This window comes from Panthera leo, chromosome D3 (genome assembly GCF_018350215.1).
Source record: "Panthera leo isolate Ple1 chromosome D3, P.leo_Ple1_pat1.1, whole genome shotgun sequence".
Lineage (NCBI taxonomy): Eukaryota > Metazoa > Chordata > Mammalia > Carnivora > Felidae > Panthera > Panthera leo.
The window spans coordinates 72,579,726-72,603,136 of record NC_056690.1 but is presented as its reverse complement, the minus strand read 5'-3'; the positions used below and the strand labels follow the sequence as shown (position 1 = coordinate 72,603,136).

Below are 23,411 nucleotides of genomic sequence, written 5' to 3'. Positions count from 1 at the left end.
CCCTAAGCCTGCCTTTAAAGATTGCTAGAAAATGTCTATAGGTTTAGAAGACACTAACCTCAGAAAAAAAAAATCATAAAAGATAAAATCCATTCTTCCTGATATATTCTAAATAATCAACTCATGGAATGACCTTTTCTCTTCCCCTTCCCTCACCACTCCTCTCTGAGCAACCAGTGCTCATGTTGAATGAATCTAACTCTCCCACTCAGGATTTTTGAATCAGTATTCTATTATTGCTGAAAACAGGAGTTTACACTTTTGTCTTTCACACTGAATTGAATGTCACTGTGTTGTTTAGATTTTTGATTCATATTAATTTCAGTAAATAAATATGTTTTATATAACATTATACAGTTGGTGAATTATTAGGGTTTAAAACCCTGGGATCCTCAACTATTTTTTAAATTGTATTTGATACAGATTACTTTTAGGTAGAGACAAACTAAAACACTATAAACTTCAAAGTTTATATAAGCACACAATTCAAAGCTTATGTAACTGTATTATTTATATTTGCTAAACCATCGATGTATCAAATGATAATAGGACAATGCCTTATTCACATGTGCTAACTTGTGCTAACATTTTTCTAACTTTTTAAAGAATTGCAAATGGCATTACTTTATTATCTCAATTGAATCTCACAGAAAGTTTGTAAGGTATCATAGTATCCTGCTTCACAGATGAAAAAATTGAGGCTTCAAGAATCCCACACTGTGGTTACTGAAAAGACTCCTGTGCACACATGACCTATAATCCATCATTAAAGACAGACTTTAAACCCACATTTGATACCACTGGATTATGAACAAATGTAATCAAAAATGGAACACCCATTTTCTTTTTTTCTTTTTTCTTTTCTTTTATTAATTTAATTTAATAACTTTATTTTATTTTATCTTTTAATTTAATTTTGTTTTGTTTTTTACTAAACAGTCCAAAGTAAAATATTTTCAATCACTGTTATAAAAAAGGATTTTGATAGTTAGAAACAGGAAATAAATTTACCTTTAAAACCTGAATATTTTTAATTAAGGCAAAACTGATATTTTTGCAACAATTACAATAAAAGTTTGAAATTTATATCTCTTACAAAGACCAATTTTTCCACTTCTATTATTTTTTTTCAAAATCTGTTAACTCTCTGACACTGTAAAATTGGGAATGAAAGACTCTTATTCTCCATTTTCACTGAAATACTATACAGCTAGAGTTCAAATAATTTTCCCAAGATTAAACACTGTGACAGAGAGAAAAATATGGAATTGATCCCATATCCAGAATGCCATTAATTTTTTTTTTACTTTTTAGTATGCTTAGACTATGTTTTTTAAAATAGGAGTCTATTAAAACCATATCATCTAATAAACATCAGTGAAAGGATAATAATAAAAGCAAATAATAACTCAACATTCTTAAAAAAAACCTAAAACTATCTTTTTGTACTGGGGTTGTAACACTTCAAAACAAGTAACAGTGATCATTAAAACTCTAAAGTTATAATTCTTCCTTTCATAGGGTGATACCAAAGGTTTATGAATATTAGTTCCCTGTAGATCTCTGCTAATCCACGTCGATGGTGGTGAAAGGGTTCTGCCAGTTCTGTTTAAAATATGTAATAGTTTTAAATGGGCTAATTAGATGAGGATGAACAAAAGTCCTTGTAGAAATAATCTCAGTTGGAAAAGCAATGACTGCATCTGGACATTTATAAATAATCACTTTTGTTTTCTGAGCTAGGGAGTTCATAAAGATAAATGAAAAGGAGATGGGAGAAACAGAAAATAAAAGTAAAATAACAGACCTAAATTCAACCATTCATGTATTTTACATTAACATTAAATTTTACATTAAATACTAATGGCCTAAAAACTCCAATTAAAATAGCAAGACTCAACTATAAACTGCCTACAAGACGCAGAATAACTTTAAATACAAAGATATAGGCTGAAAGTAATAGATGAAAAAGATACACCATGTAAACTGTAAGTATAAGAAGGCATAAATAATGTTAACATTAAGTCTAGCGACAGGCATCTGTAGTGTAAATGAGGTGATTTACTAAGAAAAAAGAACAATTATAAATGTGTATTGGCTTAATAACAGACTCCCAAAATAAATGAAGCAATCAAATCAACAGAATTAGAGGGAGACAAAAATGGTTCCATGTTTATAAAAGGCGATTTGACACACCATCTTAGCTATTGACAAACTATTGATCAAAAACTTTAGTAAGAAACACAGATGATTGAGGAAATCATATCAAAGACCTTGATCTAATTGACATTTATAGAACTCTATATCTAATAATTGAAAACTACACATGATTTTCAAGTTCACATAGTACATTCAACAAAATTAAAACAGGTCACAATAAGTTTAAAGATATTAAAGTCAGAGTGTATTTCCTAATCATGATAAAATAAAATTAAAAATTGATAATAACAGGGCACCTGGGTGGCTCAGTCGGTTAAGCGTCCAACTTTGGCTCAGGTCATGATCTCACGGCTTGTAAGTTCAAGCCCTGCATCAGGCTCTGTGCCAACAGCTCAGAGCCTAGAACCTGCTTCAGATTCATTCCCTCTCTCTCTCTCTCTCTCTCTCTCCCTCTCTCTGCCCCTCCCCTGCTCATGCTCTGTCTCTCTCTGTCTCTCAAAAATAAATAAACATTAAAAAAATTAAAAAGAAATTTATGAATCAATAATAACAAGATGTCTAGGAAAAAACAAAATTTGAAAAGTAAGCAATGCACTTAATAAAGGGAAAAATAAATCAAGGGAAATTAGAAAATATTTTTAACGAAATGATAATGAAGAGACAACATATCAACATTTGTGGGATGTAAGGGAAGGGTGCTTAGAGAACACAAATAACTTTAAAAACCTACTTCATGAGGTCGCACCTTAAGAAATTAGAAATAGAGAGAAATTGTACAATAAGTACAAGAAGGAAAATAAAAGCAGATATGAAAGAAACAAAATGGAGACAGCCAGTAATTAGTAATGTTAAAGCCTCAAAGATCAGCAAAATTGATAAGCCCCTACACCTAGACTGATCACAAAAAATAGAAGGGACATAAATGATCAACATCATAAATGAAACAGCAGTTATCACTGCAGATAATAAAAGACCATTATGAATGAGCAATTCTATGCCAACAAACATGACAAAATGAAGTAAACAAATGTCATGAAAATTGTAACTTACCAAAATCAGCACAAGAAAAAAATACAAAATACAAAAATATCTATATGTGTTAAAGAAGCTAAATTCATTATCAAAAGCCTTCTTAAAAAGGAAATCTTGGATCCAGGTGGTTTTGTTAGTGAATTCTATCAAATATTCCAGGAATAAGAAATATAAATTCTACACACACTTTTTCAGTGACAGAAGAACAAATTGTCCAACTGATTTTAGGAGACCAGTATGACTTTAATTAAAAAAAATGGATAAAGTCACTACATGAAAAGAAAATTGTAGACAAATATACCTTATTAATATAATAGACAAATATATCTAATGAATATGAGTAGACAAATACATCTCATGAATATAGGCACAAAAATCCTTAATAAATATTAACAAATCAAATCCAACAAGATAAGAAAAGGGTAATATATCATGCATTGATCTGTATGAGAAATTCAAGATTAGCTACCCCTCAAAAATCAATCAATATAATTCACCATATTAAAAAAATAATAATAAAGGAGGAAAAAGAGCTAGAAACCTACTACACAAAAATTCAACAAATATTCATGATAAAAATTCCTAGAAAGCTAGAAAAGTAGAAAGCTTCCTCAATCTGATAAGACACCTATGAATAACCTATACCTAATATCCCATTTCATGCCTCCCCTAAGATCAGGAACAAGACAAAAATACCTGCTTCCATTTCTATTCAATATTTTACTAAAGATCTTAACCAAGAGAAAGCGAGAGAAATAAGTTAAAGGCAGGAGATCAGAAATTAACTGTAAAGCTGTTCCTCCTTACATATGATACGCTTGTTTACATGGGAATTTCCAGAGCATTCTACTACTGGAACTAATACGTGAATGTAACATGTCTTGGGATACTAGATTGGTGCTTAAAAACAGTTGTATTCTCCTATACCAACAGCAAACAGCTAGAAAATGAACTTGAACAATCCCATTTAAAATAGTTAATATACACACATATACATAGGGACTAAATTTAATAAACACACACAGACATACACATAGATATAGATATAGATATAGATATCCATATACATATCCATATACATATATAGATATATAGATATTGGCCTAATATATATATTTTGACTAAATCTAACAAAAACTTTCAAGATTTCCTATACTGAATACTGTAAAATATTACTGAGAGAAATTAAAGAAGAAATTTGAAAAACACAGTTTATTATCAGTTATGTCACAATAAAGCCCTTTTAAAACTTAACAAATTGTACGCTTTAGATATGTACAGTTTATACACTTACAAATACCTCCATAAAGATGTAGAGGTAGGTAAATTGATCAATTGATAGACTGATGAATAGGTTAGTAGGTAAATAGTGAGTTTTTGAAAGAGGAGCTTGGTTTCAAATTAATGTTGCCAAACATGGCTAGAATTCAGATCTTATGAATCTATACCATGCATATACATCAAAACTGGCATTTAGGGCTCTTAAACTAAAAGGAATACGATGTCAAAAGATTAATTATAAATATCTAACAGTACAAACATTGGCTAATGAAACTCTATGTCTACACTAGGTAAGCTTTGTTTTAAATCAGGCAACATTAGATGTTGTTCAAAACAGTCTTATATTTGTTGTCCTGAAGCAGGTCACAGTGCCTGGTGTCTAAATATTAAATTATTATGCCTGATAAACAAAATGCTGTTTGAAAGTTCTGGTCTCCTATCAAAGAGAAGAGGAAGTTTATTGGTCAATTATAAACCAAATCGCTTTTTTATAGACTAAAATACAACCATGACACTTGAAGTTATAGCTGACGCTATGCTTTAACAGATTATAACTTTCTTTAATTCGTTTTTAATTGTATAACTGTTATACAGTCCTTAAAATATATATTCCACTATTTAGCCAAAGTTTATGTCAGACATCTTAAGTTCTAACTTTTAAGAGGATAAAGGATTCACTCAAGTCCACATTCAAACTTTGCAAAGAAACCACTGATTGCTTTGTTTATTCTTTTAAACATTAAAGAAGCAGACTAGTTTCATAGCATCTTGTGATATATAGATATGGATATGGATATATAGATATAGATATGTTTAATATACACTCTGGGTAAATAGTGATACACATGTTGAAAAAATACCAGTTTCTCTGTTTAACTATGCAGATACTTGAACAATAAGAATATAACACTTCTATTTCTTATTTTATGTTAAGACATAGGACTATATTAGAAAAGTATCAGCTGGTAGAACTTAAATACTTATGTATATATCCACATGTGTATGTGCGTATGTGTGTGTAAATGTATGTGTGTAACTTATCTTTTTCCAGATAAGCTTTACAGTGTAATAAACACATGATTATCTATCATTGAGATAGGTTCATATCCATTTTATCTTTAACAGTTTTCTTAGCTCTCTAAACAACGAGAGCTTGTTTCCTTTGTAAGCATGTGGAGAGATTTGCCTGGAGAGATCTCCCAAAAGCCTCAACTTGGCTAGCCTAGGAGACTCCTGGAAAGTCTGCTTGTAGAAAAGAACATCACTACCAAAGGGATACAGCAAGACAATGTGGTTTTCCTTTATGACTTCATTCTGACTTTGCACCGCACTCTCATGGCAGCAGAGCCTGGGACCGGCCATGGGGATCTCTCCTTCTGTTGGGTGGCATCATGATCAACTGTCAGAGGTGATGCCCACTGAATAGTGGACAAATGGCAGTCCTTCAACATAGATCTGACGGTCATAGAGTATGTTCTGTGATTGCCTTAACATTCAAACTCGGGGACTGACTGAGAATGTTATTTCTAAATGCCGAGCTAACTAGAATTGTGGAGATTTTCAGTAGGTACTTTTCTTATTAGTGTTTGAGGCAATTATAGAGAGAACGTGTCAGTGTAATTTTCCTCCTGCAGTGAGAAAATCTTTTCTTGCTACTGCAAGGAAAGGTATTTAAATTCAAATCAAGTTACTCATCACAAATGTTCTGTTTGTGAAAGAAATTACAAGTAAGTAGCATCCCCTACCTCCACCAATCAGGTAATATTCCCAGTGAGGAGGTCAATGTGCTTCACTGCAAATAATACGGAGTTAAATCAACAGGTAGAATCAACTTGCTTTGTGCTTTATGAGACTAGTTTAACTTCTTAGCAGCCTATGTATGACATATATTCCTTTGATTTCTCTCTGTCAATGATATAATCTCTAATTATACTATGGAAAATCATATATAAAATGGATGTGAACCCTTTCATTACACATTAGCCCTGTCTAAATGAACAAATTTTCAATGGATTAGGAAATGTCATAAGTCAAGTATTGTATTTAGTCAAGTGAGGTTGAAGATGATAAGAGGTTGGAATGCATGCAGAGAGGAGTTTGACAACTAAGTTTACAGGCTTGACTGAAAATTCCTTGTTTCGGGGCACCTGGGTGGCTCAGTCAGTTAAGCATCTGACTCTTGATTTCAGCTCAGGTCAGGAGCTTGTGGTTTATGAGTTCAAGCCCCAAATTGGTCTCCCTGATAATGGTGTGGAGCCTGCTTGGGATTCTCTCTCTCCCTGTCTTTACCCCTCCCCTGCTTTGTTCTCTCTCTCTCTCTCTCTCTCTCTCTCTCTCAGAATAATAAACATGAAACAAATAAGAAAATTCCTTGTTTCACCTTTTGTTTTATGGTCATAATGGCATAGTCACAACGTTTTGCCTATAAATACTAAAGGACAAGAGGGCAATGTGACTAGATAATTCAGTGTTAAAGAAAATTTGACAGAATATTCTCCTAGTGAGAAAAAAATGACAAAAAAGTGTAGAGTTTCTTTTTATAAGAATTATTAAGATTAGAAGTTTCTGTTGACCAGGGAAAAAGAAAATTAATACAATTATCTTTTTGTATCCTCTGGCACATAAACAAGAGTACACAGCAGAGCACCCACTGTTGTGAATGTCTCTAAATAGAATTCCCCAATGCAAAATTCAGAGAAGAAAAACATGGGTGTGTGTGTATACATGTGTGTGCATGCAAACGTGTGTGTGTGTGTGTGTGTGTGTGTGTGTGTGTGTGTGTGTGTAGACTGACAGGAGATAGAAAAAGAGAGAGACTCGTTTTAAGAATTAATATGTGCTACAAATTAAAATCAAATTCTGAAGAACAAGTTTCCAAGAAAGAAAATAATTTCACATAAATCATTTACTTCCTTTAATAGAATAAAAAACATTTCTACTCACCTAACCTCTCAATAGAATAATATCGCTGTTTACTATCCACACGCACTGTCTCGGCATAAGGGCTCCCAACGCCATAACCAATTATGTAACCTCGCACCACGATGTTTGGGTTCAAGGGAGGAGTCCAACTCATGATGATGCAATTGGTCTGGGGCCTCACGTGAAGAGAGCTTGGCTGGTCAGGGACTTGAGACTCTAGAATTCAAAGAGGGGTAAACATCAGCCTGTCTCATAATAGAACATAGAGCATGGTAAACCTCCCCATTTAAAGAACATTTGATACCATATTCCATGAATTCTCAAATAGTGCATCACTTATTGCCCAAGTTCTCCCTAGTGTCAGCGTGTTGATTCCATTTTCCATGTTTCACAGAATTCCTTAAGCATGAGAGGGCACTGAGTTCCTTCCACAGGCATGTAGCATCATGCATCCTTATTCTAATAGCTTTTTTTCCCCTTTCAGCTGTTTTCCCCCCATATAATTCTTCTTAGGTATCATCACTAATGGGTGAAATCAAAGAGGATGTAAGAACAATAGGAAGGGAAATGAAATGTCAAAAATGGTCTTGCCCAAGGATTATTTTATTCTCATTTAACTAAATAGGAAAATCAAGCAGTTTTTTCTCAAAATGTCAGGTGAAACAGTTTAGGGCAAATCAGCATGATTGAGACTGTACCTGACCCATAATTTAGTGCATCTCTGAAAAGTGCACTCATTATTGAAGAAAAAGAAACAGTGGCCGAGATGGTAGACACACAGACTTCGGAGTGTGCAAATTTCATTTAATACCAGGCTCTGTCACTTCCTAGCTGTGCACCCTCATGAAGTTATTTATCTTCTCTGAGATTACCTTTTAATTAAAGTGGCATTCCAAATTTTGATTGCTTCAAAGCCTGAGCTCTGAAAATAAGAATTCCAACTTATACTGTATACTTACCATCTCAGAGAGACCTTAAGACCTAAGCCTCAGTTTCCTCACATGCAGAATGAGGCTAAGGATAGTAATATTCTCATAGGGTGCTGAGAAGATTTAATGAGATAAAGTATAAAAGCACTCATTACGAGTAGCACCAACTCATGTTAGCTGTTAGGGAGTAAATGTACGTGCTACCCTGACATAAATTTTCTCTGAAGGAAATTGTGTGTTGAAAATTACTAAATTGGCATTCTGACTTTTACATTATCTTTCTTCCCTCTGGTCCCATGGTTAAAGAAATGATGCATTTTCTGGATGATTCTCGTCATTCAACTAATAAATATTTATGAGCACCTACTATGTTGGTGGAATGGGTCAAGGTATCCCATGATGATCAGGATACAGGTCAAGAGTGAATATGGCAAACATAAAACATATACTTTTGGAGTTCACAGTTTAATGGGAAAGACAAGTAAAAAGGCAGTTATAATATACCATGATAAATATTTTGATAGGGTTAATACAGGCATATGTAGCCTATTTTTTGAAAATCATGTAAGTATTCTGGGAAGAAATTTAAGCAAGAATGTGCCCATCTAAACTTTAATAGTCCATTAAGTGCTTAGCACAGTTTCTGGCAATTAATGGGTACTCAAAATATTAGTGATTCGAACTTTATTCAAACTATTTGTGTTCATTCATTCATTCTTTTTTTAATAATGTTTTTATTCATTTTTCAGAGAGAAAGAGAGACAGAGTGAAAGCAAGGGAGGTGCAGAGAGAGAGAGAGAGAGAGAGAGAGAGAGAGAGAGAGGGAGACACAGAATCTGAAGCAGGCTCCAGGCTTTGAGCTGTCAGCACAGAGCCTGACATGGGGCTTGAACCCATGAACTGTGAGATCATGACCTGAGCTGAAGTTGGACGCTTAACTGACTGACCTACCCAGGAGCCCCCATTATTTCTTTCTTAACTGGTAATCTCTAAAGGTAACAAATGTCAGATTATGCAAAATAATTTGATGATTACAGGTAATGTTACAACATATTTGTTTCCTTGATGTAATTGCAAAAGGTGATATAATCTCTATTACCAACTTTATCCGCTTTCAACATGCATACTTCTAGCTTAAGTGATATATGGGAACATGTCTTTTAAAAGTTTTTAAAGTAGGTCCCATAATAACAGCTTTTTAAAAGATGCTACATCCTAAAGATGTTACATCAGCAGCATTTTCTAAAGGAGCTCCCCCACCCCTCTAGCCCCCACCCTGCCCAAAGATGCCCATTAGTGACAGAAAGGGCAGAAGTTTTATTTGTCTGCTCTGAGGAAGCCTGTGACATAATATGCAAAGGTGTCATAAAAAAATTATCTCAAAATGTGGACATAAACCTTAACAACAGAAACACAACGTAAGGGACTTTCCACTAGAAACCCTAAGTAAAAGTAATAAAAGAGATAAAAGGAATGGATTAATACTTTTCAACTCTATTGCCACAGAGGCTGTCCAGTGTCCTCGAAATGTAATGGGTTCTACAAAGAATTATTTAACACTTTTGAGGTTTTGCAGTAATTATTGAAAACAGCAAGACAATCTGCCTAACCTTACATTTAGAAAATGAATTCAGTGCTATGACTTTTTAAAGACAATATGAAAACCTAATGATTTTAATGACAATACTCAACATCTTTTAGAATAAAAGGAAAAAAAAATATTTAAAATGTTTGAAAACAATAACTTTCTCCATCTTTCTGCAAACCATAGAGTAGTTCCCTTGCAGGTTAGTAAGGTTCATACCCACAGAAGTACATAACTTGGAGCGTTATAAAGGGGCTATGGTAATGAGTGTACAAACTGGCTCTTGAAGAAGAGGGGCTCTTGGTACACAGGACTTGTCTTTTTTGTTTGTTTGTTTTTCACTGTATGAAAGGAATTTTAATCCTAGATCCAAACTGGGAACAATTTTAACATGATAAAAAATAAGGGTGTATATACATAAGAATACATGTTGGCTCCTCCTCTAAACACTTAATGCGCTTTACTACCCTTAAGATCATAGGGCCATAAGAAAAGTTGCCTATCAAGGCAGTGTAGACATAACCCATTTATAATATATGGCCTCATCATAAAGATAACTGTGCTAAGAGATTCATAATCCAGAATAGCCCCTTTGTACCCACGTACTCACTTCTTAATATAAAAACAGAAATGACATTTTCCTTTTATGCTACCTGAATCAGTTTTCTCTAACATAGATGACCTTATGGATTAGGAAAATGGTTACTATTGGAATGAATTATAAAACATCAATTCAGAAAATTTGCCATGAAAGTATGTGACATGAGACCTCTTGGTTTGAAGGCTGAAACTGAAATTCACTACTCAGAAGTACATGAAAGATTTTACAAGTACCTCTAGGACAATATTGAGTATATAAAGCATAGAGAAGTATTAAGGTAATTATTTAAATAATTTGAAACCAAAGAACACATTTTGCCTGAAATATCCAAATTAATGAACCTCAAATTTCTACTGAAATCTGAATTATCAGAGTAACTAGGTCAACGGCCATTCTTGGTTATACTCTGGAATTATGGATCCTATCTTGGTTTAATTTGTTCCTAAAGAAGAGTTATTATTTTGGGGGGTTGGGTGCAGCGTGCCTGGATGGCTCAGTCAGTTAAGCGTCCAACTTCAGCTCAGGACATGATTTCACGGTTCTTGGGTTTGAGCCTCGTGTTGGGCTCTGTGCTGATAGCTCAGAGCCTGGAGCCTGCTTCGGATTCTGTCTCTCTCTTTCTGCTCCTCCTCCACTCATGCTCTCTCTCTTTCAAAAATAAACATTAACAAAATTTAAAAAAAGAATAGTTATGATGTTTTGAGTGACGACCAATTTCCACTAATGAGTAGTGTTCACATATAGCACATTAGGAAATTTACCATATTAATCCCCATGACATTTCAACAATTACTGTACATCTCCTATGTGCCAGTCATAGTTCTAAGTACTGGGGACATAGTTTTTTGGGGAAGTAAAACCAATAAAATAAGAGGAAAGAGGAAACAAACAAGGAAATCAGAAGATTTTGTAAGTGCCATGCTGATAGAATAGTAACTGACACTGACTCAAGGAAGGTATGATCAGAAAGAGTCAGTCAAGCAAATACCAGGGTGGAAAACTTTACAAGAAGAGGGAATGACTGCTACAAAGCCCCTGTAAGCAAGGATGAGCTTCGTATATGGAGATATCAAAGAAGGTCATTGTGCCTAGACCACGGAAGGAAAATAAAGAAAATAAAAAGAAAGTTACCCAGTGGGAATTTAAAATGGTACAAATGCTATGAAAAACAGTATTGCAGTTTTTTTTTAATTAGAATTACCATAAGATCCAGTAATTCCACTTCTGGGTATCATCTCCCAAGAACTGAAAGCAGGGACTCAAACAGATATCTGTACACCTGCACTCACAGTATAATTATTCAGAAGAGCCAAAAAGTAAGTAAAGTTCAGGTGTCCATCGACAGATGAATGGATAAACAAACTGGGGTATATATACAAAATGGGATATTTTTCAGCTTTAAAGAGGAAGGAAATTCTGATTCATGCCTTTAGGCATGAGCCTTTAGGACATTATGGTAAGTGAAACAAACCAGTTCACAAAAGGACAAAAACTGCATGAATCTACTTCTATGACATACCCAGAGAGTCCAAATTCATAGAGAGAGAAAGTAGATGGTGATTGCTAGGAACTGAGAGGAGGGTGGAGTAGGGAGTTATTGCTTAATGGGTACAGAGTTTCAGTTTTGCAAGACGAAGAGTTTTGGAAGAGGGTGGTTTTGATGATTGTCACACAACAACGTAGATGTACTTAAAGACACTGAACTGTACACTTAAAACTAGTTAAGGTGGTTACTATTATGTTATGCTCAGTTTAAAATAATTTTTTTAATTAAAAAATTAGAAAAGCCTAAAATGTTTTTGTGCTTGTCTGGGTGGCTATTGTGGAAGTGATGTGTGCATATTTGGGACATTTGGGCGATAAAATCAACAGAGCTATAAACCGGATGTAAATGGTTTGGGAAAGAAGGGACTCAATGATAACTCATATATCTTTGGCTTGGGCAACTGGTGTATGACCTACTGAGATAAAGAAAAATAAGTGAGTTCTTAGGTCATGTTAAATTGAGATACCTATTGGTTATAGCTATGGAGATCTCAAGGATGTAGGTGGATATATAAATTTGGGGTTTTAGTGAAAGGCCATGGTCAGATACACAGATGTGAAAACTGCCAATATACAGATGGCATTGAAAATAAATGTGTATGAATATAGATACAGTGTGAGCATGTGTGTAAACACAAACAAATAAGATCATGTCAAATAAGTAACATCACTCAAAACTCCTTAAAGTCTGATAGCACACTGTAAAGTCAGGTTCTACCATGGCCTAAAAGGTTGTATATGCTCTACCTGAGTCCTCCTTAGCTCTCTATCTTCATCTCCTACCACTTTCCCCTTTGCTTACCTTACCCCAGCCATCTATTACACAGTGGACACTTTATTGTTCCTCAAACATGCCAGGCATGCTCTGGCCTCAGGGCATTTGCATCTGTTGTATGCTTTGCCTGGGAAGCACTCCCTCAGATATGCCTTTCTCCCTTATGTCCTTCAGGTTTCTGTTATTTGCTTTTCAACTTCAGCCTTGCCTGGCTACCATATTTAAATTTGCAATCTTTCCCTAATCTCTAATCTAATAATCACCTATCTTATTTTTCCCCCCTAGGATTTATTGCCATTTATTCTGCTTTCTATTTAATGTGATTATTTCATTATTCTTTGTCTCATCTCCTTCCATAAATTCTGGAATACATAAAACTATCACTAACTATACAATTATCAAAATTTTATACAGCTCTCTCTTTAAGACAAGGATTTTAAGAAAAAAGGAAATAATAAAGAAATGAAACAAGATGAAAATACAGTTATTAATGGCATTTTCTCCAAGTGGCCAGAAAGATTTGTTTCTGCTGGCCCCTGCTAATGACAATGATCGCTGCTGTGTACTGTCTTCTGTGGACGGCCCGCCAAGTGGCGTCAGGCAGCTGGTACTTTTGACAAATACTCACATATCTGTTCTCGATTTAGTGTGCTGCATTTTATGGGTCATTTTGTTAGAGATTTGTTCCGGTCCCTAATAGCCTATATGTCTTTACAGAGAATTACATAAGGCAGTTGGTACAGCCATCTTCTATCTTTCCAGACAGTTCTGATACATACTAATGTGTTCATTTCTATTGGCGAGGACTATTCTCACCAACGGACATCATCTTCCTAATGCCACTCATGTCTATAAACTTTGAATGTTATTTGTGTATTTATTGTAGTGAACAATCACTTCTATTTACCAATGAACTATACCTTGTTTTTATTTTATTTTTATTATATATTTATTTTTGCTTTCCTCCTACAATCTTCTTAGTATTAACCTTTTACTATATTTTTCACTTAGAGGTATACAAGTGTAGTCATGTGTCCAGCACTCCCATCATGGGACACAACAGTTCCATCCCCCTCAAACTCTCCTTATATTGTCACCTTGGCAGTCATTCCCTTCCCCGATCCTTCAATATTAACTTGACTAATGGATTTTAAAATTTCATTCCTCTATGAATATGCTCTTATGAATAATCTTACTTATTTATTTTCAGCATTAATTCTTTTAAAAAAACATCTACGTTTTTGCTCTTGTTCCTTAATAACAATGGGTAACATGTATGGAGGACTATTATGAATAAGCTCCATATTCAACATTTAAATAAATGTTTGAACGTTTCGTACATACTTTGTGCTCTTAGCTATTCTACAAATGTCCTGTTTATCATAATGTTTGAATTTTCAAATTAGGATTCATAATTTTAATTGAATTGTATCTTTTTGTTTACTTTTATATATTTTTCCACAATCTTAATTGTCTCAGGTCAAATAATCTTATTATTCTACTATTTCATGTTATTTTTAGGTACTTTTGTTTGTAGTATTCATTTTCATCTTAATGAAATTTTTACTCTATCACTGCTCTTGAAATTGAAAATAAATATAAGTATAAATAATATATTTATAATTTATAAATTTATAAATTATAAATTATAAATTTATTTATAAATAAATATAAGTATAAACACCACTTTGTGTTGTGGTTGCCAGGGGTTAAGGGGTGAGGGAAATGGGGAGATGTTGGTCACAGGGTACAAACTTCCAGTTATAAGATAAGTTATAAGTTCTGGATCTGATGTGCAGCATGGTGACTATACTTAACAATACTGAATTACTGTATTATGTACTTGAAAATTGCTAAGAGAGCGGACCTTCCATGCTCTTACCTCACATATACACAAAAAGGTAATTATGTGAAGTGATAGATGAGGCTACTAACTTTATTGTGGTAATAATCATGTTGTACATACTGTATATCTTAAACTTACACAATATTTTATGTCAATGGTATCTCAATAAAGCTGGAGAAATTAAAAAGAAAACAGAAAATTAAAGACAAAAAATTAGCATAAAACTAGAAAAAGAAAAGAAAAAGCATGTAGAAAATTAAGGGGAGCAGGTAGATACACAGTGTTCTAAAAAGGAACTTTTGACAGATTCATTCCTTTAACACCAAAATTCTAATTCTGAAAAAAATATGCCTCTTGAGGGTATTTGTTTGTGTCCTCCAATTTCCGACACTGACAGCCTTACTCCTATTGACAATCAAGGTAGACTACTGGAATGGGGTTGTCTGCCTAGGCCTAGGAAACGATATGATGTCTTTCTGAAGAGATAACTGATCAGAATCTAGATCCTGTAGCCTCTGCACTGTTACCACTGATCAAGTCTCACAATGATGATAACTCAATGGGAAAAAAGTAGTGGGGGGAGTAAGATATTCCTCAGGGAAGAGACATTCAATGTCATGTCCAAGTTTAATCTTAAAATAATCAAGATGGTTCCTTCTTTGGTTCTCTCTTGCCTAGAGAAACTGCAGAATCCCAACTCCAGATCATCAGTAGGGTGAAACTAGTCCTTTTTTGTTCCAATGTTGGGAAAAAAATGGCCTAAATCTGTTGAGTTCTTGATTTGACAAGGAGAAAATTAAGGTAACTGTCTAGGGAGGAGGTTGGCGTGTCAAATGGAACACAAGAAGAAACACAATCAAGTTCAATTTTATTTACGAACTCCTGGCTTTTTGAGTGGCAAAACCAAAACTTGACAGTTACAGGCAACACCTTTGATGTAGCTTTCTAAGAGCACTGTGGGATCAGAGCCTATCAATATCCATGATATCAATATTTGTTTTCTCAATTTAGAGTTCAGGGACCCCAACTTCAAAAATCATAGAATCTCACTAGAATCTTATGTCTTGCCATGATAAATTTTATCAGCTACTTCATATTGAATAATCTCCAGGTTTTGGGCCATGCAAATGATAAATCCTATTCTTTAAAAGGGCATGGGGAGTAGGGTCTCAGGATGTACTTCCATCCCAAAGGATGGAAGGATGTATTTCCTAAAGGATGTACTTCCATGAACTTTTCAGGTTCATTTTCCTCTAACTGGATTAAAACCCTAGTCTCTCAAAACTATAGATCTATTTGCCCTAAAAGAAAATCACTATCTCTAAAATCTTATGGCAAGCTTCTCTCTAGAAAACTTGGGTTTTTATTTTAACATCTTACTTGAGGAAAAGGTAATATAATTCTCCATTTAAATAAAAGTATACCAAGGAGGGCCAAGGGGGATGTTTCTAGCTCTCATTTAACTATAATTGTTTTTTATGACTATAATAGTATGAGTTTAACATAAATAATACCTGGCTATGAATGTTTATATATTGACCCATCTATTCAATATTAATAAAGCATCTACCATGCATCAGGCACCACGAAAAGCACTGAGAAATTCAAATCAAATAAAGCACGGTCTTTGCTTGTAGTCAGCTGAGAAGAGTGTGATAGTTGCTGATATTGTGCCCAAGAGAGCAGGCTTAGAGGAAAGACATCTGGATGCAGCTCAGATGAAAGAAGCCTCCTAGAAGCAAAACATTCAGTGAGTTTTGAAGTAGAAGTAGGTGTGAAGTCATGTGAAAGGGCACTCTGGCAGAGGAAACACTAAGTGTTAAAAAGTATGAGATATAATGGAGTGCATCTGGAGGGATGCATACATATGCAAAGATGTGATAGAATGTCAAACTTGAGGTTATGGGCAGGGCCACAACAAGGAGAATTTGAATAGAGAAATAACCTCATCATATCTGGTTAAGAAAAATCACTCTGACAGCATGATGGAGTCCAGAGAGGAGCAAACTGGTGTCTTCCCACAGAAGACCAGGTGGGAGGCTATTTGCAGGTGACAAAGGCTGACAGGCTGACATAAACTAGAGTGGTGGATCAGAGGAGGGCATGAATTCCAGGCGTGTTAGGGAGGTAGAAATTGCAGGTACTGGGTATATTGGTAGGAAGTGATAATGGAGGAGTTGAGGATGGGGAACCTGCTGGCTTAGATGACTGGTGGATATGGGTACCAGTCCCAATGTGAAGAACACAAGAGGGAGAACACAATCTCCTATAGTAGGAATGATACCTTGAGAGATCAGCTCACCTCATCTCACCACCTCCAGGTGCATATAGGATGTGTGTTTGAGCCCTCCATCTTTATTATACTTGAAAATACCAAAGGAAGAAAGCAACAACAAAATTTTTAAAACCATCCTTGACCTTTCTATTTTTGATTTATATGAGAAGTGATAGCTTTGCTTTCCTTTGCCTTCAAGTCCATCACTAGAATCAACCACTGCCAACTAGTTTGGTATAGGGGAAAGACAACTTTATGCTCTACTAGGAGTACTGGCAATAGTCTCAATGCCATTTATTGAATAATCTGCTCATTGAAATGCCAAATTCATTTTAAAGTTTATTTCTCAAATATAGCAAGAAATATTTCTGTCCTCTATATTCTGTTACATGGATCTACTTGTCTATTTCGTTGCCAGACAGTACTATATTGATTTTTAAATCATGTTTTATTGTAAATGTTAATGTTTATTCTACTTTTCAAATTTTCTCGGAATTCTTTTACATTTATTCTTCCATATGAAGTACATTCTGATTGGAGTTGTATTTATTAACTTAATCATTAATTTGGGAAGAAGCATTGATATGGTAACATTTTGTATCAAGGAATATATTTCTATTATTCATGTCTTATTTTATATCTTTTAATAAAATGTTATTTTCTTCATATACATTTAGTTTGTTAAATTTAGGCTTAGATATCATATTTTAGGTTTCCATATGAATCCATTTCTTTTCTTTTTAATGTTTGAACTAATTATTGCCAAGTATAAAAAAACTATTTTTTTGTGTGTATACATAGATATGTATATGTATATAAGTATATATACATATAATTTTAATATTAAATTTTCTTATTAATTCTAATAGTTTTTTAATGTAGTTTCTTGGAATTTCCAAATATGCAATCACACTGTTCATAAAAATAACATTTCTTTCCTTCTGTAATGACATATAGCTTTTTAAGTTTTTTTGTGTGTTTATTTCTTATCAAAACCTCTACACTGTTGAATAATAAAAATAGTAGGAAACTTCCCTGGTTTATTTGGATTTTAAGGACAATGTATTTAGTATTTTACTATTTAGCAGAATGCTTGCTTTTAGTTTCTTACAAAATAATAACATTTTGAAAGTTTCCTTATACTCACATATTAACACAAATTTTTAAGAAACTGGTAATGACTGACTAATTTTACAAAATGCCCTCTTGCATATGACATATGATGATGTCCCATTAAATTATACTTGAATTAGATGGTGGGATTTTAAGACACAGTGAGTGTATGCCCTGCTTTTGCATCAGAAGAAATACATCTATTCCCTAATGCAGACAACAGAGTTTTATCATCATGAACAAGAAAAAGATTCATAGGACCAATGGTATTAGTATTTCATACCACTGTTAAAGTTTGAGATCTAATATATGAAAATCAGTAACAATAAGCATTTGTTGAGTGCTTAATATATATCAGATACATTTCTGAGTACTTTATTTCCATTATCATTGTTAATTCTTACAGAGATCCGTTGAGATAGATACTGTTGTTACACCCTATTTACAGATGAGAAAACTCAGGTCTTAGGGAAGTTAAGTTACTTGTGCATGATAATACAGTGAGTGGAGCAGAAGTCAAACCTAGTTATTAAGATTTCAAACCCCACCACCTTATATACTACATTATACTTAGAAAAAGTCAAGGAAGTCATAAGGGGATTAAACATTTCATGAGGATACTAAAAAGTGTGCTATGGCTAAGGAAAGGACTTAAAACTTTTTCGAACATTTATCCAAATCTAAATAATTTGTACATCGTTTGTATGGTGGAGTGCTGAGATTTTGAACAACCACTTGCCCAAGAACAAAAGCAGATTTTAAATTGATTTCAAACTCAATTTGGCTTTGCCTACAACACTCCTTATATGTAAGATGAATTCTACTTGAATGAGAATAAGGGGCTGGATTCTTCAATTTCATGATGGATTGGCTGTTATACCAATGGCTCATCTCATTTGCAAGTCTTTTTGTCAACTAATAACCCAGCATATCATGGATGGCTCCTATCAAAAGCCCATGTGAAAGAAATACTTTTTCATGACATGCCACCTACAACCTACGTTCCTCTGTGCATAAAATCATATACTAACATTGTTATATCACCAGAGGACCGCATTTGCGAGCTCATTGGTGTAGACCCCACTTCTTACCCTCGAATTGGTATCTTTAACTTGAATGCATTTTAAATGGCATGTTATTGATTTTAACCAAGAATTTTATCAAATAATAGCCAAACAAAAATAATTTCTGCATTTGTTGAAAGTGAAAAAAATCAATTTTATAAAATTTTCACTGTATTTTTAATCTAATAGGTACACAAATAAACAAGATTGCTTAGATATCAGGTGCTAAAAGTTACATTCTAGATATAATATGGTTTCTTTTGGACCAACGAATTACTTGGAAGAATATTTTTGTATTTCCAAACATATTGGATATCATATTATTATTGACTATTAGTCTCATTACACTGTGATCAATGAATGAATTTAGTATTATCCAAGAACTTTAATACCCATTTTCTTACAGCCAAATACTAAATATTTTTTGGATGCTTAGGAAAAAATATGCAATTCTGTAACTGTGCATATTTCAATTATGAAAGGTAAATCTTCCACATTCCTTGCTTTTTCATTTTTTTCCTATTCTGAGAGATGTGTAAAAATCTCCAAATATAACACTGGTCTTTATATATAGCTTTCAGTTTACAAAGCTACAGACCTTAGAGGAAAAAATTAAATGAAACAAGAAATAATTAGAAAAAAACAAATATTAGGGTTGTTTAAAATAGAGGACCAAAAGCTTGTCTTTTCAATAAATCATAGTAGGAGAAAAGGAATTATGGTAGATTGAGCGCCTTAAGGGATATAAAAACTGTATATAGTGTGTAATCCTAGATTCAATTCTAGTTTGCACAAATGATCTGTAAAAAATGTTTTTTGGGGTTCACTGAAGAAATTTGAATATGATCAGGATTTTAGGTAAAATCATAATCTGCAAAGATAACAATGAAAATAATTGAAAACAGAAGTTTGAAGAACAGTAAGCATCATATATTCTCATTTTAGTTACATCTATATATTTTTAATTATATAAATATTTTATGCATGTATGTGTATACTGACATGTGTATAATGAAAGAAATTAAAGGATATGTATTAGAGTGTTAAGGTGATAATCTGATCATCTTTAGATGGTGAGACTTGTGTTGGTTTGTTGTATTTTCTAGCTACAACTGTATACATTTACTGATTCTATACTGATGAATGTGTACTAAAATGTTTGTAAATTTTTTCATAAAGATCTGTCAAGATTTGCTTTAATAGTATAAATTTGTTATAAAAGCCATATATTTATAAGTAATACATATTTCTTCAACAATTTACATATTTTCAATAACTCAATCCTTTTACCATTAATAGTGACTCTACCCCTAAAGATGTTTTTGGCCTTAAGAAAATTACCAGAGAAAAACCTACACATGTTTTTTGTTAGGATGACTGGTATTTTGTCTCATCTCTTTATTTTCAACTTTTTCATGTTTTAATATTTATAAATTTTGCCAACTGAAAGTACTATAGACATAGATGTTTTCAAAATTCCATTAAGTAATGGAATCCTTGAACTGGTGAGTCTGATACACTTATTGTTGTTACTACATTAAAGTTTATTTCTATGACTTTATTATGCACTTTTAATTTTCCATTTGTTCATAATAAATTATTATTTTTCATTTTTATGACCTCATTTGTATAACCTAAAGAGCCCCTTCCTCTATTTTATTTTTTCTCTACCTGATACAAAATGATATACTCTATATCCTTCCGGTTGTAAGATTTTCAATTTTGAGATCACATATAACTTGTAGTCTGAAGTTAATTATATCATTTCTTTTCATGAGAACATCATAAAAACAATTTCAAAACTGTTTAACCTCCACGATCTCCCTCTTCTTTGTTACCTAATATTCACCAACTTTTTAAACTCTCCAAAACATAATTTTTCTTTTAGATGGCCATGATTTGCTCAGATGTACCCATATGTCACATGATTTTGTTAATCACTTTTCTAATAATCCCTCTAGTCATTTTCTTTATCTTTTTAAAAAAATGTACATTCTTTATAAAAAGGATGGTGGTGGTTGTCTATTTTTCTTTATGCCTCCTTTCCTTGAATAGTTGTTTAGTTGGATATACAATTCTTTAATGACAGTAACTTTTTTTTTTTTTTTTAATTTTTTTTTTTTCAACGTTTTTTTTATTTTATTTTTGGGACAGAGAGAGACAGAGCATGAACCGGGGAGGGGCAGAGAGAGAGGGAGACACAGAATCGGAAACAGGCTCCAGGCTCCGAGCCATCAGCCCAGAGCCTGACGCGGGGCTCGAACTCACGGACCGCGAGATCGTGACCTGGCTGAAGTCGGACGCTTAACCGACTGCGCCACCCAGGCGCCCCAATGACAGTAACTTTTTTATCAGCACTTTGAAGATATTTCATTGTTTTCTGCTTTAATTGTTGCTATAGGGGAATCTTCATCAGTATAATTATAGTCCCTAAAGAAGTAATCTCTCCTTGGGCATTTTAAGCTATTCTTTTGTCTTTATCTTTGGTATTGTACAATGTATCAAAGGTAAAGCATTATTCCTGAATCTGATAATCCATATACTTCATCAATTCTGGAAAATTATCACTTATCTCTTCAAAATTTATTTTTCCTCCATTCTTTATTTTCCTTTGGAATTATGATTGAAGCATGTTAAGTTTTCTCATTCCATGTTTTGTTTTTCAAGTTCTCTTTTATTTTTTCTATCAGTATGTATTTTTATGTTGTTCCAAGCATTTATTATTTTTTTAAAATTTTTTAACGTTTATTTATTTTTGAGACAGAGAGAGAGAGAGTATGAACAGGGGAGGGTCAGAGAAAGAGGGAGACACAGAATCTGAAACAGGCTCCAGGCTCTGAACTGTCAGCACAGAGCCTGACGTGGGGCTCAAACTCAAGGACCGCGAGATCATGACCTGAGCCGAAGTCGGATGCTTAACCGACTGAGCCACCCAGGTGCCCCTTTGTTGTTCCAAGCATTTAAAAAAAAACTTTCTCAGATGGAGCTTGGTGTTTTGAATTTTTTGGAAAATATATTGTTTATGTACTTTAAGAGTTGCATATTTGGGACTTGAAGTTTTGTGACTTATATATTTATTTGTAGTTGTCAATATAAAATTATACATCCATTCCATGCATGTATGTGTGCATGTGGGTGTTTGTGTACATATGTCTGTGTGTATGTCTGTGTGCATGTGCATCTATATGCCTGTGTATACATATGTCTGTGTCTCTGTGTGCACGTATGCATGTGTGTACGTTTGCATGCATACATGTATATGCACATGTGTATGTATGCCTGTTGTATGTATGTGATGTCATCATTACCCTGGAATCCTATCAACTTGTGTCCTGTTAATTCTTTGCCCAATTTTCCTTTAATATTTTTGCCTTTGTCTTAAAAATATATAATTTCATTTTGTTTTTAACAGGATCTGAAAGTCCCTTTTACAAAGGGAAGTCAGTTCAGTTTTATTAAATTTTAGAATTTCTCTCATCTAAGAGCGTTTTCCATTTTTCCTTACTAACAACTTTATTTTCTGTACTTTGCTACATAACACATTATTTATTCTTATTTTTCCAATAATTTAGAATATATATATATATATTTATTTTTATTTTATTTTATTAAATTTGAGAGAGAAAGAGAGCAAGCTTATAGGGGAGGGTCAGAGAGAGAGGGAGAGAATCCCAAGCAGGCTCTGTGCTATCAGTGCAGAGTGTGACGTGGGGCTCGAATTCACAAATGGTGAGATCACGATCGGAGCAGAAATTAAGAGTTGGATCCTTAATCAACTGAGCTATTCAGATGCCCTTAAAAATACATATTTTAAAGTATTTTTTAAAAACCAATTCTTGGGTGGATATGCAATTTGCCATGGTGTTTATCTTCTATCAAATCTTAGACAATTTTGGGCCTTAGCTTATTTCTTTAGCTATCTATTAGGTAAGAGTATCATCATAGACCATACTGTTTATCTCTGGTCCTTGCTCAATTTCGGCTTTCATTAAATGTTCAGACTCTGAAATTCTAGATTTTTGAGCCTCTCATTTATATATATTGTGTTTCCCTTTTCTTTACCTATTTTTCTATTTCAAGCTTAGTGCTTATTGTTGCATACCTTTTGGCTAATAGGAAACTAAAAACACAAACTGATTTATAATATTTGATGCAAACTTTTATTTTGATACAAGCATACAGTTGGGCCTTGAACAATGTGGGTTTGAACTGTACAGGTCCACTTACATGCAGATACTTTTTCAATAAATACAGTAATATAAGTGTATTTTGTCTTTCTTTTG

General features: G+C 33.5%; 1 protein-coding gene across 1 annotated transcript in view; it reads right to left on the bottom strand.

The window, feature by feature from the left end:
• Positions 1-23,411, bottom strand: part of DCC (DCC netrin 1 receptor) — a 766,352-nt gene that overhangs the window by 155,734 nt on the left and 587,207 nt on the right. The window contains exon 15 of the mRNA XM_042909706.1: positions 7,417-7,611. Coding sequence (XP_042765640.1) covers positions 7,417-7,611 — 195 coding nt within the window. The remainder of the gene's footprint in view (positions 1-7,416; positions 7,612-23,411) is intronic.